Source organism: Panthera uncia (assembly GCF_023721935.1).
Source record: "Panthera uncia isolate 11264 chromosome B3 unlocalized genomic scaffold, Puncia_PCG_1.0 HiC_scaffold_1, whole genome shotgun sequence".
Classification (NCBI taxonomy): Eukaryota; Metazoa; Chordata; class Mammalia; order Carnivora; family Felidae; genus Panthera; species Panthera uncia.
Window position 1 is genome coordinate 60,030,428 of NW_026057582.1, and position 17,462 is coordinate 60,047,889.

Consider the following 17,462-nt stretch of genomic DNA (forward strand, 5'->3'; position numbering starts at 1 on the left):
TTTGTATTTGGGATTTTTCTTGTTTCTTGAGATAGGCCTGGATTGCAATGTATTTTCCTCTCAGGACTGCCTTTGCTGCATCCCAAAACATTTGGATTGTTATGTTTTCATTTTCATTTGTTTCCATGTATTGTTTAATTTCTTCTCTAATTGCCTGGTTGACCCATTCATTCTCTAGTAGGGTGTTATTTAACTTCCATGCTTTTGGACGTTTTCCAGACTTTTTCCTGTGGTTGATTTCAAGTTTCATAGCATTGTGGTCTGAAAGTGTGCATGGTATGATCTCAATTCTTTTATACTTATGAAGGGCTGTTTTGTGACCCAGTATGTGATCTATCTTGGAGAATTTTCCATGTGCACTCGAGAAGCAAGTATATTCTGTTGCTTTGGGATGCAGAGTTCTAAATATATCTATCAAGTCCATCTGATACAATGTATCATTCAGGGCCCTTGTTTCTTTATTGATTCTGTGTCTAGATGATCTATCCATTGTTGTAATTGGAGTATTAAAGTCCCCTGCAATTATCACATTCTTATCAATAAGGTTGCTTATGTCTGTGATTAATTGTTTTATATATTTGGGGGCTCCCGTATTTGGTGCGTAGACATTTGTAATTGTTAGCTCTTCTTGATGGATAGACCCTGTAATTATTATATAATGCCCTTCTTCATCTCTTGTTACAACCTTTAATTTAAAGTCTAGTTTGTCTGATATAAGTATGGCTACTCCAGCTTTCATTTGACTTCCAGTAGCATGATAGATAGTTCTCCATCCCCTCACTTTCAATCTGAAGCTGTTCTCAGGTCTAAAATGAGTCTCTTGTAGACAGCAAATAGATGGGTCTTGTTTTTTTTTTATCCATTCTGATACCCTGTGTCTTTTGGTTGGAGCATTTAGTCCATTTACATTCAGTGTTATTATTGAAAGATATGGGTTTAGAGTCACTGTGATGTCTGTAGGTTTCATGCTTGTAGTGATGTCTCTGGTACTTTGTGGTCCTTGTAACATTTTACTCACAAAATCCCCCTTAGCGTCTCTTGTAGGGATGATTTAGTGGTGATGAATTCCTTCAGTTTTTGTTTGTTTGGGAAAACCTTTATCTCTCATTCTATTCTGAATGACAGAGTTGCTGGATAAAGGATTCTGGGCTGCATATTTTTTTCTGTTCATCACATTGAAGATTTCCTGCCATTCCTTTCTGGCCTGCCAAGTTTCAGTAGATGGGTCTGCTAGTACCATCATGTGTCTATCTTTGTAAGTTGGGGCCTGTTTATCCCTAGGTGCTTTCAGAATTCTCTCTTTATCCTTGTATTTTTCCAGTTTCACTATGATATGTCATGCAGAAGATCGATTCAAGTTACATCTGAAGGGAGTTCTCTGTGCCTCTTGGATTTCAATGCCTGTTTCCTTCCCCAGATCAGGGAAGTTCTCAGCTATGATTTGTTCAAGTACACCTTCAGCCCCTTTCTTTCTCTCTTCTTCTTCTGGAATTCCTATGATACGGATATTGTTCTGCTTGATTGCTTCACCTAGTTCTCTAATTCTCCCCTCATACTCCTGGATTTTTTTATCTCTCTTTTCCTCAGCTTCCTCTTTTTCCATAATTTTATCTTCTAATTCACCTATTCTGTCCTCTGCCTCTTCAATATGTGCTATGGCCGCCTCCATTTTATTTTGCACCTCATTTATAGCATTTTTTTAGTTCCTCATGACTATTTTTTAGTCCCTTGATTTCTGTAGCAATAGATTCTCTGCTATCCTCAATGCTTTTTTAAAGCCCAGCAATTAATTTTATGACTATTTTTCTAAATTCTTGTTCTATTGCATAAATCAGTTTTGATCAATTCGTTAGCTGTCACTGCTTCCTGCAGTTTCTTTTGAGGAGAATTCTTCCGTTTGGTCATTTTGGGTAGTCCCCGAGGTAGCTCCAAACGGCAGGGCACTTCCCCTGTGCTGTAGGGAGAAACTTGTGTTGGTGGGCGGGGCCACAGTCAGACCCGATGGCTGCCCCCTGGCCACCACTGGGGCCACAGTCAGACTGGTGTGTACCTTATCTTCCCCTCTCCCAGGAGCAGGACTCACTGTGGCGTGGTGTGGCCCCTGTCTGGGCTGCTTGCACACTGCCAGGCTTGTGGTACTGCTTCGATGGGTCTGGCCAAGGGCATATTAGATGGGGTAGATCAACAAGGTGCACAGGGGTGGGAGAGGCAAGCTTAGCTCGCTTTGCCATCAGTGGCCCCCTGCAGGAGGGGCCCTGCAGCACCGGGAGGGAGGCAGGCCCATCGGAGGGATGGACCCAGAGAAGCACAGCGTTGGGCATTCGCACGGTGCTGGCAAGTTCGGTGATGGGAACTGGTTTCCTTTGGAATTTCAGCTAGGGGATGGGAGAGAGAAATGGCGCTTGCCAGCGCCTTTGTTCCCCCCACCAAGCTCTGTCCTTCTGGGGCTCAAGAACTCTCCCTCCAGGTGTCCTGTTGCCCTCCCTGCAATCCGTGAGCAGAGCTGTTGACTTTTAAAATTCCAGATGTTAAGTCCTGCTGGCTGTCAGAACTCATGCAGTCCATCCCCTCCTCTTTTGCAAGCCAGAATTCCGGGGCTCTGCCTTGCCGGGCAGGCTGCCCCTCCGCCGCCCGGCTCCCTCCCGCCAGTCCGTGTAGCACTTACCGCCTCTCTGCCCTTCCTACCCTCTTCTGCGGGCCTCTTGGCTTGGCTTGGCTCCGGAGTGTCCGTTCTGCTAGTCTGCTGGTGGTTTTCTGGGTTATTTAGGCAGATGTGGGTGGAATCTAAGCAATCAGCAGGACGAGGTGAGCCCAGTGTCCTTCTACGCTGCCATCTTCTCAAAACATCAATTCTTCTCATTTTAACTTTATTAGTCTTGCTGAGGGTTTGCCACTTTTATCTTTTCAAAAAATGAACTCAATTTCATTTTTTTTCCTTTTTTTTTCTAGTTTCTATTTATCCCTGCTCTAATCTTTATTATTACTTTCCTTCTGCTAATTTTGGACTGAATTTTTTCTTCTTTTTTCTAGCTCCTTGAGCTGTAAAATTAGGTTGTTTATTTGAGATCTTTTTTTAATGTTTATTTATTTTGAGGGGGAGAGAGAGAGAGACAGAGACAGAACATGAGTGGGTTAGGGGCAGAGAGAGACAGACAGAATCTGAAGCAGCTCCAGGCTCTGAGCTGTCAGCACAGAGCCCAAAGCGGGGTTCGAACTCACAAACCATGATATTAGGACCCGAGCCAAAGTTGGAAGCTCAACTGACTGAGCCACCCAGCACCCCTAGATTTTCTCTTTTAATGTAGATGTTTATCACTATGGAGTTACCTCTGAGTATTCTTTTACTACGTCCCGTAAGTTTTGTCTTTTCCTTTTATCTATATTGTCTTTTCATTTATATTTGTCTCAAGTTATTTTCTACTTTCTTTTTTGACCCATTGGTTGTCTGATAGTATGTTGTTTCCTCAGGGTGAAGCAGGCAGCTGCCATCTTTGTCTGCTCTGTGCTGAGAAAGGGGAGGACTATGAAACCTCCATTTCAGTTCTCCCCCAGGTAGCTAAACCTGTCAGAACTCCACAAGTTGCCGGAAAGATGCCAGTTTTGGGGGCCTCCCCAGAGAAGTTGGGATGTTGGACACAGAGATCAAGAAGTGACTAAGTTTTTAAGAGGCAGAGAAGCTAGGTACTTTCTCACAGGACTTTGAGAGTGAAAGCCCAAGAGTAACCTCCTTCTCCCTACAGAATATTTCCCCTGCACTTTGTTCACATCCCCACATTCTTATCACATTGTACTGTAATACTTGATAATTAATGCCCTCCCACCCCCTTTCTGGATCATTTACCTTCACACTCACCTCTAGCACCCAGTGTAGGACCAGGCATATATAGACATCCAGTAAAATGTTTGCTGGATGAATAAACAAAAAATGAATGATGGATAGAAACAATATGATATAATGCTTAAGAATATATGGTTGAGAATCAGAAGAACATGAGTTCAAATCCAGGCTCTACCTCTTGTAAGCAGTGTGATCTTGGACAACTGATTTAACTCTCTCAGTCTCATGTCCTTATCTGTAAAATGGTGTTACATACCAATCCACAGGGTTCTTATGTTTTGTATATATTTTTTGAATATAAGATGGTATCTTGGGGGCACCTGTGTGGCTCAATCAGTTGAGTGTGTCCAACTCTTGCTCTCGTTTCAGGTCTTGATCTCAGGGTGATGAGTTCAAGCCCCATATTGGGCTCTATGCTGGGCATGGAGCCTACCTAAAAAAAAAAAAAAAAAAAAAAAAAAAAAAAAAAAAAAGATGGTGTCTAGCAATAAGTAACTATTAATTAATAGTACCATTATTTCTCATGAAAGTTATGAAAAATAATACAAGTATTATATCACATATATGTTTCTATTTTTGCTATTAATTTAATTGTGATGTGTTATCATTATTGACAGAAATGCTTGAGTGATTCACTGATGGCCAGTACAGAATGACCTATTCAGATTATGTGACAGGTATCACTCATACCCAAAACCTCACAGTGGGCATTCTTGCTTTGGACTGAGTTGGGGGTAGGAGAGGTGGAAAGAGTTAATAGCATTGCCTTTAGCTCTGCAACCTTAAATAAAGCCCTGTTTCCACCAAAGAAAGCTTTACAGTCCTCCCCAGCACATCCAGAGCTTCTCGGAGCATCTCTTACCCAACCCAAAGATACAGAGAGATGAACCATAAACTTCCAGTTGACCAGTGGTTCTTAGACTTTAGTGTCCGGCAGAGTAATTGGGAGGACTCGTTTAAACAGATTGCTGAGCTCCATTGCCATCAGTAGGCCTGGGATAGGACCCCAATTTTTATTTCTAAGAAGTTCCCATGTAGTATTGATGATAATGGTTCAAGCACCATACTTTGAGAAACACTGAGTTCATAGAAATGGTTACGAGTAACCTGAGTCCAGGGCAGAAATGTGTGTAGAAATCTTTCCACTAAGGTGAATTGCCTGATAACCCCTGTGAAGATGAGGGCTTTCTTTTTTCAGCCCCAGTGTTTTCAACCCTGACCTCCCTCTTCTTACTTTATAAATTTATTGGTAGAGGAAATAGTTTCATGAAGTTTTTCTAAGCTTTTATGAGCCTGACAAAATCTATAGACACTCTTTCCAGAAAAACCCATCTACACATACACAGAAGCATTGCTTATAATTTCAAGTGGTGCTGGGACACCTCTCCCACCAGCCTAGCCACTGACTCTAAAGAGTATCAGTAGAAAAAAACATGCCGTAGGGGCACCTGGGTGGCTCAGTCACTTAGGCATCCAACTTCAGCTCAGGTCATGATCTTGCAGTTTGTGTGTTTGAGCCCCATGTGGGCCTCTGTGCTGACAGCTCAGAGCCTGGAGCCTGCTCTGGATTCTGTGTTTCCCTCTCATTCTGTCTCTCTCTCTCTCTCTCAAAAATAAACAAACATTAAAAAAAAAAAAAAAGAAAAAGACAGGGTGCCTGTGTGGCTTAGCTGGTTAAGCATCCGGCTTTGGCTCAGGTCATGATCTCAACAGTTCGTGAGTTCAAGGCCCATGTCAGGCTCTGTGCTGATAGCACAGAGCCTGGAGCCTGCTTTGAATTCTGTGTTTCCCTCTGTCTCAGCTCCTCCCCGGCTTACCCTCTGTCTGTCTGTCTCTCTCTCTCTCTCTCAAAAATGAATAAACATTAAAAATTTAAAAAAAGAAAAATTATGACCTAACACAAAGCCTTGGTTCATATGGATGTAACAAAAATTCCCTTCTTATAATTAATCTTTCAGTTACCTCATTTTTAAAACAGGAATAATAATAATAGTTCTTACATCAAAGTTTTTGTGAAGATTAACTGATATAATACATGAAAGGGCATAGTTTAAAAACCAAAAACACTGAATATTACCTTTTTCTCTCTGTAGTCTTGCTAAAATAATCCTCATTCTTCAGGCAAGTGGGTGCCTCTCCCTACTAAGAAAAGATCAGGAAGTATAAGAAAAAAGAGCCTAGGAGTAATGTTTCAAGACCTTACTCTATGCCCATCACATTCTTCCGCTAAGATCTGGTCACAGGCTGCCGTATCATGGTTCTCCCTGTGAGCCACTGAGCAATGGGATCTAGCAAGCCCAGGCTTAGCTCTGTGACATTAGAGTCTCAATTTATTTGCCCTGAAATACTTTTCTTTACAAATGCCCAATGCCCTGTCGTGTCCCCATGTTAGTGTCCCCATGTAAAGTTCTAGTAGAGGTTCGTTTCTAGGATAGAAGATGCTGAATCTTGAGAAGTAATGATTAAGGGCTAGACCTGATTCTCACTGCTTCTACAAAAATAACTGAACAAGTACCTCGATAAGCCAATCAGCAGACATTTGTTTAGTGCCTACTGTGTACACTGTGTAATAGGTGACCCAAAGAGAAGTAACACATGTCTCTAGGCGGTGCCAACTCACAAGCCAGCAGGAACGAGAGATATGTGCAAAAATAAGCCAGACACAAAGTGAGCCTTAGCAAGGGCAATGATTGTGGTTCATTCAGGAGTTCAAGAGTACAGAAGAGGGAGAAATCAGTTTTGACAGGGATCCATTAAAGTGTCTTGGGCAAGGTGGGAATCAAGCTGAACTCTAAGGTGGAGTGTGACCACATTAGGTGACTGTAATGGAGAAGGACATTATAGGCTGTGTAAGTCATTTGAAGAAAAGAGTTAGAAAAGTGCTCGGCTTAACTTTGAACGATTATGATTTACCCAGGGTGACTATAGTATGGGAGTGGGGTGGAGGTGTAGAACTTGAGGCCGGAGAGAGAAGTTGGAAGCATATGGTAGGAAAGAAACCAAAGGCCAAGTGAGGACCTTTGGCTTTACTCTCCGTTCAGTGGGGAAGGATTGAGGATCTTTGGGACCAGGAGATCTGCTTTTCCAAATGAGAGAGCCTGGTGCCACTGTGAAGAATAGATGATAGAGAGCAAAAAGAAAACAAGACCTGGTAAGGTAAAAGGAACCTAAGCCACAGCAGTGGGAGTGGCCAGCAGGGGACACAGGGGAGAGGTATGTTGAGAGGCTGCATTTTGAGAATGGGCGATGACATGTAGCAAAAAAAAAAAAAAAAAAAAAAAAAGCAGAGGCAAGCTGAGAGGGTTCTCCTTGGCACACCCAAGTCCCAGGCGAGGTTGCTGCATAAAGCAGACCATGGGTTCCAAGGACGAAACTGGCAAAGGGCCCAGAGACCAGGTGGTGAGGAATACCTCTTGGCTGTCCCAAGAAGTCTTCTCCTTCCTTGAATGCCCAGAAGGGTAGCAACTGACCATCTGCTTTGCCTGCGTGGAATATCAAAATCGCTGATTCCGGGACATGGGTCCTCAGCTTGGCAGCTTCAGAAGTCCTGGGGATCTTTTAAAATCATTTTCAGGCCCTTTCCCATGTGATTTTGATCCGGGAACCTGACATGGGGCCCAGGCATCCACGTTTTGCAATGCTCTCAGGTGATTCTGTTGCACATCTGTTTTGGGAAACCACTGTGGGACCTTACAACTAGTCTGGAAAGTGTATAGCAACCCTGGGCTCAACACGTACTTGTGCTAATGAACACTGTGATAGGCTGAAGACTTTCGGTTTTGGCCTCCAGCAGTGACTTTTAGCACAGTGCCCTTCATCAAGTGCCGAACACCACCCCCAACCTCTAGTCCTCGGTGAACACATCAGGAGATGGGAGAGGCCGCATGCTTGACAGGGTCCTCCAAATGTCCCAAAAGGGCAGTGTACGTACAAGCCATCATTTCCACCCTTGTCCTCAATTCAAAAAGGAGAGCTGATGGGGCGCCTGGGTGGCTCAGTCAGTTAAGTGGCTGACTTCGGCTCAGGTCATGATCTCACGGTCCGTGAGTTCGAGCCCCGTGTCGGGCTCTGTGCTGACAGCTCGGAGCCTGGAGCCTGCTTTGGAGTCTGTGTCTCCCCCTCTCTCTGACCCTCCCCTGTTCATGCTCTGTCTCTCTCTGTCTCAAAAATAAATAAAAGTTAAAAAAAAAATTTAAAAAAAAAAAAAAAGGAGAGCTGGGCTGTGTCACAGGGATACCGTAAGAGAATCTTATTACAGGATGTTTTGAGACTCTACAAAACAGGCTACATAATAACACTGTCTGTTTTCTGCCAGGCTTATCCAACGTTCATAGCACTTTTATTGCTATTATTGTTTTTATTTTTCAGGAAAATAATACAGTACAAAGGTAAGGCAGGTGTTAAACTTGTCCCTCTACACACTGGGCTCTGTGTGATTTGGTGACTCGTGCAAGGTCAGACAAACCAGAGCCAGGCCTGAACACCCCATCCTTCTGAGCCCCGGTTCTGCTTCTGGGCCATGATGGAGAAGGGTAACATAAAGACATTTTTCTCTCCTTGTAAAAGAGAAAAAAATGGGGGGAGGGGGAATTATTTGAACACACCTCACTCATACTGCAATCACTGCATTGTTTTTCCTGTTGAAACACCCTGTTGGTTTTTAAATCCCTTTAAACCTACCCGGCACCTGTATGGCCCAGATCCAAGAATTATTACCGAACCCTTCACTTTTTATATTTAGCCACATAGGGGCTTCTGTGATGGTATCTGGCTCTTGGTTCGGTTGAAAATTTCAGAGCTTCCAAGAGTTTTCTTCTTCCAGAGAAGCTAGAAGCATGCAATGCTCAAACATGACTTTTTAAGTAAGTGGGGTATGTCTCTCCACTTATGTTCTCCTTCTGGGTAAAACAGCATCACGGCACTACCCTGTACTGTTCCTGTGTGAAGATACTCCCGAAATACTGACCAAATGAGAGGGCAGGAGAAAGATGGGGGGGGTGGTCTTCATGAGCTTCTGCATGGTTTGTGGGATGACCTCTCTTCAGGGCAAGAACTGAGGCTGAAAACATAATGAGAACTTCCCAGCAAATTCATTATAACAAAGCATAATGTGAGCTCACTGGGCACAAAAATAGGCTGAAGGAAAGTGACTCCCACATAAGACCTAATTAAATACTTTGATGTCAGAAAGCAGAGCAGGGAGGGTAGAAAATCAAATCCGACCAAAGTAGAGGACCTAAATTCAAATAGGAGAAATTTCTCTCCCTCCGTCTCCCTCTCCTCTCTCTCTCTCTCTCTCTGTCTCTCTCTCTCTCTCTGTCTCTCTCTCTCTGTCTCTTCTCTTCTCTCTCCCCACCACCTTCTCTGTGCCTCTCTCTCTCCTTCTCTTCCTTTGCCACGAAGGAAGAATAAGACTCAGGAACAATAGGTTGTAAATTCTTCAGCCAATTAGTCCAGTGACTTACTACTGTTTATAATGCACAGAATGTCACAGGCTGTTTTGCAGCCTCCCCAAGTTGGTTTGTTAATAACAGGAAGCTAGCACTTCTCAGTACAGTGGATCAGCTACACGTGAAAATAAATGCAAAAAACCTGGAGGGGAATAGCAGCAGACCAAGAGTAGCCTTGATTTAATTTAACATTTGGGGGTCCACACACAAATGAGCATTTTAGTAGGCTTCATGGTGGAAGTTGCTGTCATTTGTAAAATATTCTGGCCAATTAGCTAATAGTGTGCTTGGATTTCTCCTGTTTTGATACAGTAATACTAAGTACATTGTGAAGCCCAATTATACAAATCATCCCCATATGCCATACCAGTCTTTCTTTATGAACTGTGTTTATAAATCCTGTGTGAGGAAATGTGTACTTCAGCAATTTAGACCATGTGTAAAAACATAGCCAATGGGATTGTCAAGAAAACAAGTTCCAGCCTAGGAAATCCTAATGTGTTCCGCTGGAATAACAGGAGGGTGCCGGGGAGTGCAATGCTCTGCTTAAATACATATTGCTTTATAGTGTTTAGCCAATTTAGGGGCTTCCGCTTCCCTTTCTGTTATTTTATTCTTCTTTTCTTTTAGGATCCAACCTTGGAGTTTTTGAGAAAATTTGGGATTGGTCTTCTCTCGGGCACAATAGCCTCAGTCATTAACATCCCTTTTGATGTTGCCAAAAGTAGGATTCAAGGGCCTCAGCCAGTTCCTGGAGAGATCAAGTACAGAACCTGTTTTAAAACAATGGCAACAGTCTACCAGGAAGAAGGGTAACATTCTTATTTTAATAAATGTGCAGGGTTCACGTATTATTAAAGCTATATTGTGCTTCCATTTTGACGAGAGCCATTAAACCCTCCAAAATTGGGTGTGTGTTGGAAAAGCTCTAATGAATGACAAACTTTGTGAGATAACACAGTAAGGAAATGTTGGCAACGAGTTCTGACACCATCAAGAACCTCGGGCCACCGTCCTACAATCCGCTGTATGTTTGAGAATGCGAAGATGAGCCTTTTGCTTGTCAGTTTGCACAATATGCTCTAATACACCCTGCTAACGTGTGGGCAGGAGAGTGAGTGTCTTCCAACTGTAAATCTAATCAAAATGTCACCTCATTATATTCTCCTTGGGGAATTAAACACGAGAGTTCTGTGCAAGGGGTTTTCTTTCAAAAATGTGAAGTACAGGTTTTTTTCTGCTAGTGTTTTTGAGTCTTACATTTGTCTCTTCATACCTCTTCACCCAGATCTTATTCTCAAGTAAGCAAGTAATATTTTATTTCGAAGCTATATCATATTTCCTTTTGTGCAGACTGAGTCTGTGGTCTTTTAAATTCGATTACAAAAGTCATTTTGTCCATGTACACAGCTGTCTTGAAAGTAAGACCTGTGTTCAGAGCAAAAGCCATCTCACTGATGAAAGTCCTATTTCTGGTGGAGATGATCAGCAGAGCTTGGGCCTTAAAGAATTGATTAACTCTTTCCCTTTGTCCAATTTGCTGAAGACGCATAGCCAGATATTTTTTGGTCTGCGATATGTGTAACTTCAAATAAATGTTCTCGTAGATGCTGCGTCAGCAGCTCCATAAAGCTGAGGTACAACCCCATTTTCTTTTCAGAGTTATGAATGTTGCTCTTTCCCTTCCTGTTGTAGGATTTTAGCTTTGTACAAAGGCCTGCTTCCCAAGATTATGAGGCTTGGACCAGGTAATGATGTTTTTATTACTTATATCCTCCCTTCTTTATTGTTCTAGTGTCGCTTTTTTTTGTGTGTCTATCGGCAACACATTAAGTTTATCACACTGTGAAAGATGGAAATCTTGAGGATATAAAGTTGTCTAGGAGTATTCAAGACATTAAAGGTATCCATTAGAAATGTTTTCTTAAAAAAAAATGTTTTCCACCTCTGTGTATAAGGTACTATTTAAGGCCTTGCTAGAGACTGATAGAAGCCAAAAAGCCCAGCTTAAGTCAATAGAAAAGGATCCACAGCCAGTTGAAGTTTGAGTGAGCACAGAGATGTACATACAGTGGCTTCTGGCTACAGGAAAGGATTCTCAGTGAGTGAGGGAGCAGCCCGATAAAACTTTCCTGGTGCCCCAGGTTCATTCTTGTCCCTGCCTCAGCTTCATTTCAAAAACAGAAAAGAGGGATAACTTGCCTCCACAAATGGCAAGAACCACTTGGCTTCGCAATCACCTGTGAGTTGTGAATACCGTCCAGGGAGCTGTGGCGCTGCGGCCTAGCACTCACCTTCTGGGCCTCTGTCAGCATGACGGTGGAGGCTCCTGGCTCAGGGCCTCACCTCAGGATGCCAGCCCACAAAATAAAGCCGGCTGCCATTCCCACAGGGAGAGTCAGCTGCCTCTATGTAAATAGATGAGAAAATAACTGCTGCAGACCCAACTGCCTGGGCAAATAGTCTTGGGTTATAAGCAACCTTCTGTATAAGGACAGAGGTATGCACCAGCCCACATATTTTTTTAACCTGTCCACACTCACCTGCTTAGGCATCCTAGTATTCTTTCCCAGAAGTGTCACCTGCTCCTCTCCTCTCTCCCTTTCCCATTCCTCCCTTTTAACACCAATGTCCTCCTGCCCAACCACAGTCACACACAGGCACGTTGACCATCAAATCTCAGCCCAGTGAACCAGCATTTCTACCAATGTGAGGATAGAGAACAATGGTCTGTAAACTGAAGGCAGTGAACAGCTCACACTTTCACATATTTAAAAAAAAATTTCTTTTAATGCTTATTTCTTTTTAAGGGAGAGACAGAGTGTGAGCTGGGGAAGGGGCAGAGAGAGAGGGAGACACAGAATCTGAAGCAGACTCCAGGCTCCGAGCTGTCAGCACAGAGCCCGACACAGGGCTCGAACTCACCAACCGTGAGATCATGACCTGAGCCGCAGTCGGACGCTTAACCGACTGAGCCAGCCAGGCATCCCCACACTGACACGTATTTAGAAAACACTTCCACAATTCCCAATCCACCGATCCCAACCTGTCTAGTCATATAAGCATGGATTTTGCTCCACATTTGAGATTCGGACTTGCCTCCTGTTAGTCATTGGCTCGTGTGTAAAAACAAAGCCAATTGTAAAGAATCTTGGTGATTCTGTGCAACTCTGTCTGCACGTATGTGGTGTTTTCCCTTCACCACACAGTAAAAACCTGCTGGTAGACCTAGTATTAGAGAAAATCATAGGAATGACCCTAACCCAGCTTTCTCAGGAGGCGATGGGCCTAAAAGGAGTGGTGATCAGGGAGAGTTTACCTAAAACAGTAATTGACTGGAAACTTAATCCCAAACTCTTAAATAATCTGACCCCAAGGTTTGTTAGAGACTTGCAAATGTTTGGTTGGCTTCTCAAATGTTTTTGCATGAGGTGTCCTGAGTTGATATAGTGTTAAATACGACGAAATGGGTTGCTGTGAATGTACTATCCAGGCTAAACACAACTGTGAATGACTGGAAATCTCGTTCAAGGACCAGGCCCCCACTCACATCTAGGTCCTCCAAACATGCAAGCCCTAGCAACTTAAAAGGAAGGTAGAGAGAAAGGGGTGACATTTGACTTAAGGACAAGATTTTTTCAGAGAGTGTGAAAAATGAAAGAAAGGTAAATCTGCAACTTTTATCCCTCGTAGTAGGGAAGCATCTCACCTTTTTTATAACAGCCTCAGCAGCCTCTGTGTGGTTAACAACCAGTTACCTCCCATGAAAAGAGAATTGTGAAGTCTGTGGGTCAAACTCCAGACATCACTAGGCTGAAAACTAACCCAATTCTGCATGTTCTTGTCTTATACTGAGAACAGTTAAGAAGAGTAAACACAGCAATTACATAGGTATTAACAGCCCTGTGTTAGTGGGTCGTCTTTGTTTGCCAGAGTACCAAGAAGGCTACAGCAGCTGAGAGGGGTCTAATAGAGTATCTTCATGGGTTAAAAATGAAAATTACAGGCAGGTAATTATCTTTGGTATAAGGTTACACAAACATGTGTGGCCTGTAGATTAAAAAAACACACACTCACACACAGATGGCAGTGTGTACAAAATAACTAAGATCAAAATCAAGTTCTGGTTGTTCTCGTCAGAAGTCCATCTTCTATTCGTGCAGCCGAGTCTTCTTAAAGTTGTGCTCAGGGTATCTGTCCACATTTTTCACACAGACATGAGAGGATAAATAGATTATATTCAAATGGAGATGTGCCATTTACGGCATCAGACAGAACACAAAATCATCCACATGCAAATGCCTCTCCTGATTTCTTGGTATTCTGCAACCTGGGTGCTTAGTTTTATCATAGTCTTGTTGACATATTACATAGCAAGCCTCTTTGAAGCCAGTTCTAGAACTCTTCTCTTTCAAGATGAATGGTGGTCTTATGGCACCCAAACCCCACTACCAAATTTTCAAGTGTGATACATTTATATGAGGTGGAGAAGAGGAAGAAAAACAAGAGGAGGATGAAAGCTAGCTATATTTTGTAATGCACATATTTTTAAATATTCAGAAGCTATTTTTTACATTGCAATCCAGTCTGAAGGCTGTAAGCGAAAGCTGGACTCATCTGTCAAGTACCCTCTTAGAGAGTTCCTTCTTGAATACAACTAGGACAATGTTAATTATGGACTGAAAAAGATAAATCCTTTGCCTACATATGAAAAATATGAAGGTTTCTTTGCAGGAAAGCCACATGCCCTTACATGACTAAATGTGTCTATATTTATTTACTTTTAAAAATTAAGAGTGCCTGAAAAAGAATCTGATGAGAAATGCTGAAAGTCACAGAAACTCATGGGGAAAAAATGTATTTGGAGACTCAAGATGGTCTTGATTTTGCTGTGAGAATTTTCCACAATAGTTTTACATCAGCGTATTAGAGCCCAAAGATTGGTGAGTCTAAGCAGCCCCTGCTTGATAGGCTATTGGGACTTCACAGATCCAGAAACCCAGTGGGGAAAAATGATGCTATTTTGCAGGATTTGAGATAAAAAACAGCTCTTTTCTTTTCTAGGTGGTGCAGTGATGCTGCTGGTTTATGAATACACCTATTCATGGCTTCAAGAGAACTGGTGATAACCTATGAAGTGTTGAAATAATGGATATTTGCTATACAGCACTGAGCTGATAATTGTAGAATTATAATTTACAATCTTATGTACAATTAAGGGGAAACAGTTTATTCATGAACTCTAGATTCATGAAAATCTATTTCGATACTCCAAAAATTATCTCTAGACAATTTGAGACAGTAGTTTTGGCCACATCCATAAATCTGTGGGAAGAAAGATAATATGAAGTAATGAGGTGTGTTAATCGAGCATAGAAATCAGATATAGTTCATAAAAGCAATATAAATTTCATGACCTGTATTCCTCTCACACTGATTCACAATGAAAATTCATTGTATTCATAATTACTTTTTTCCCCAAGAGATCAAGAAATGCTTAAAGTCATAAAAAAAAAATTAAGCCAAAATTTGAACAGTTCTTTTAAGGAATTCTTCAGTAAATAATAACTAAAAGGCACAAGGAAAAGATTTTTAAAGTACACTAAAATGGCATTTTAAAAATATTAAATTTTATGTTAAAATTTAAATCCGTTGGTTTTCTTTAGAGTAATAATCTACATCACACCTCTACTTTCCCAAAGCTACTGGCACTGTTTTTTAAAGCAGTCATATTTTTAAATCATGATATGTGAAGTCTTTTAGGACAAATAGAAAACATGAAATTATGTTGAACTACTTTCCTTCACATAATTCCCTTTGAAAACAATTTTTGTTGCTGAAATAGTTTCATGTTAAATAACAATTTGGAACCACTCCTTGGGCCTATTTGTGCCGTGTTTGCATCCAAATATCTTTTTAAGAATGGCATAGGTAAGAGTTCTGAAAAAAGACTGTTTAAAGTACATTTCCAAATTATTAAAGTGACAGCTTCTGGTATGAAGTCATCCATCTGCAGTGTTAAAATGTGTATTATGAAGGGAAAAATGTTGCAAAATAGAAGTACGTTCTTGGCATTTCCAAAGATTCCTAACATGCACTCCAAAAAAATATCTCTTGGCACCGACAGAACCAAACTGGATTTTTTATTTGCCTCCTGAAATGATGCTACCTCAGTAGCTGACATCAACAAAAATATCTGCACGTTCTAGACAATACCTATTCTTAACTACTACTAAGGATTATTTCTACCATGAGGCTAGGTCACTGAAGCATTTTGAAAATAAAAAATAAAAGATAACATGGTAATTATTACTTTTTATTAATTTAGAGCATTTGAAGTATAAAAATAAAGGCTTTTTGACATACTGTATATACATACACAGCCTTCGGTTGTACATCCTTTCCAACGTGTTTTTTAATTTATATTTCAGACCAATATTCAATAAGAGGGTCATTGAAAGTAGAAAGAAAAAAAAAATGCGTCTGTCATACAACTGCATCCTATCCTTTGCAGGTAATGCTATTGCGGCCTGTGAGGGAGAGTACTGCCTGCATGGAGGCCATGAAATTGAACCTTTAACCTCTCCCTGTGAATGGGATGGGAAAGGACCTCTGAAGAGTGCATTTGCCAGTTTAAGAACAACACTTTTACCCCCTAAGAAACAAAGGAAATATGTCAACATTAGCCAATAATAATAACGTCTAAAAATTAAACAATCCCCATCCCATTTTCCTTCCCTTATTTTTAAAAGTAGCTTTAAATCATAACTTGCTTTGAATAGCAAGTTGTATTCTAGCTTTCTGTTGTCTTTAAGTTACTCCATGTGAATTCACTGTTGCTAAGAAAAGACCTGAGGGGAAGAAGAGAAGGAAAAAAAAAAATCTTGGTATCATTAATATTAGATTTTTTAAAAATACAAGAACCAGAAAAAATTATAAATAGAATAACAAGAGATTTCTTAATTTAGATAAATATTTCATTGTTTCATACAATTGAGTTTTTTAAAGACTCTTAATAGCCACCTAAAAATATCTGATAAAGGATAATTCTGTACCTTATGTCAGTTTTTCTGGATGGCAGGAGAGTCCCTGTACAGTATGGTTTTAAAGTCTTCACCAAAATATTGGACTGGTATCTTTGTTCCATTCGGTTTATAGTCTATTTTCTTACCAGACTGGGAACTCCAGATGTCAATAGGAGTTTTACAAGATCAAAGGAAGACTATGGCCCTGAGAGTTCATCTGCTCCTTCTGCTTATTCTTCTCCTGAAGTTATAATCCTCTGTTTGTAGCACTGAATTTCAGTTGCTTTAGAAATAAATGCAGTTCAAAGCCCTCTAAGATATCTGTAGTTGGAAAAAAAGCAGTTCTTTGAATGTAACTTGTGTGTCAGAAATCTGCTTACTGTTTATATGCTAGTGATCTGAAAACCTAGTTCCTCTAGCCATCTGAGTTTTTTAAATGAAGCCATGAAACCGATGTGGCGGAACTGGGTTGCCATGTGGACTGTGCACAGCACAGAGAGGAAGAAACCTAGATCACCTAACCGAATGCATCTTTAACATCCATTATCTAGTGATGTGCCCTCTTAGTTATTGCACAGAATGCCAAAAAAAAAAAAAAACCCAATATATTAATTTTCCAATAGATGAATTGTACCAATGTTTTTAAAACATAGTTTCAAGCCTATATCCCAAGCATGAAGAACTTTCTAAACAGAAAAGAAAAAATGTAGAATTATACCCAAGAAAAGCAATTGTTTTAAAACACGACACGACACCACACACACACACACACACACACACACACACACACACACATCACAGCTCTACTATTAACATTAAAGTGAAAACAGAATTGGTCTAGAAAGACTTACTGGCTAAACTAGGTCCTTTAACTGCAGAAATGAATAAAGGGAATTTTAAAAAATTAAATAGCATCTGTATTTCTAATACCACCACCAGTTTACCTACATGTGAAACATGCTTCTGTACAACAATGTAAACTTCACAGCAAGCCATTTTTACATTCACTAGAGCAGAATTTTCCACTTTCTTTAAATTACAACATAATTTTGGGCTGAGATTGCTGAACACACAGGTAAGCCAACAATAACAGTACAATTTAGTTTCACAGTGGTTTTCTTAACATAAAGTTCATTTTAAGTGTCTTTG

At 41.0% G+C, this 17,462-nt stretch overlaps 1 protein-coding gene across 13 annotated transcripts in view; it reads left to right on the forward strand.

Annotated features, from left to right (window-relative positions):
* Positions 1-17,331, forward strand: part of SLC25A21 (solute carrier family 25 member 21) — a 483,599-nt gene extending 466,268 nt beyond the window's left edge. For 12 of the 13 annotated variants that reach the window (XM_049611614.1, XM_049611618.1, XM_049611608.1 and 9 more), the window contains 3 exons: positions 9,919-10,100; positions 10,984-11,036; positions 14,353-15,200. In XM_049611614.1, the coding sequence (XP_049467571.1) occupies positions 9,919-10,100; positions 10,984-11,036; positions 14,353-14,414 (297 nt within the window). In that variant the 3' untranslated portion in view covers positions 14,415-15,200. Of the gene's footprint in view, positions 1-9,918; positions 10,101-10,983; positions 11,037-14,352; positions 15,201-15,802 lie in introns of those variants that run through there. The other variant, XM_049611607.1, reaches the window with a different exon arrangement.
* Positions 17,332-17,462: the final 131 nt, after the last annotated feature.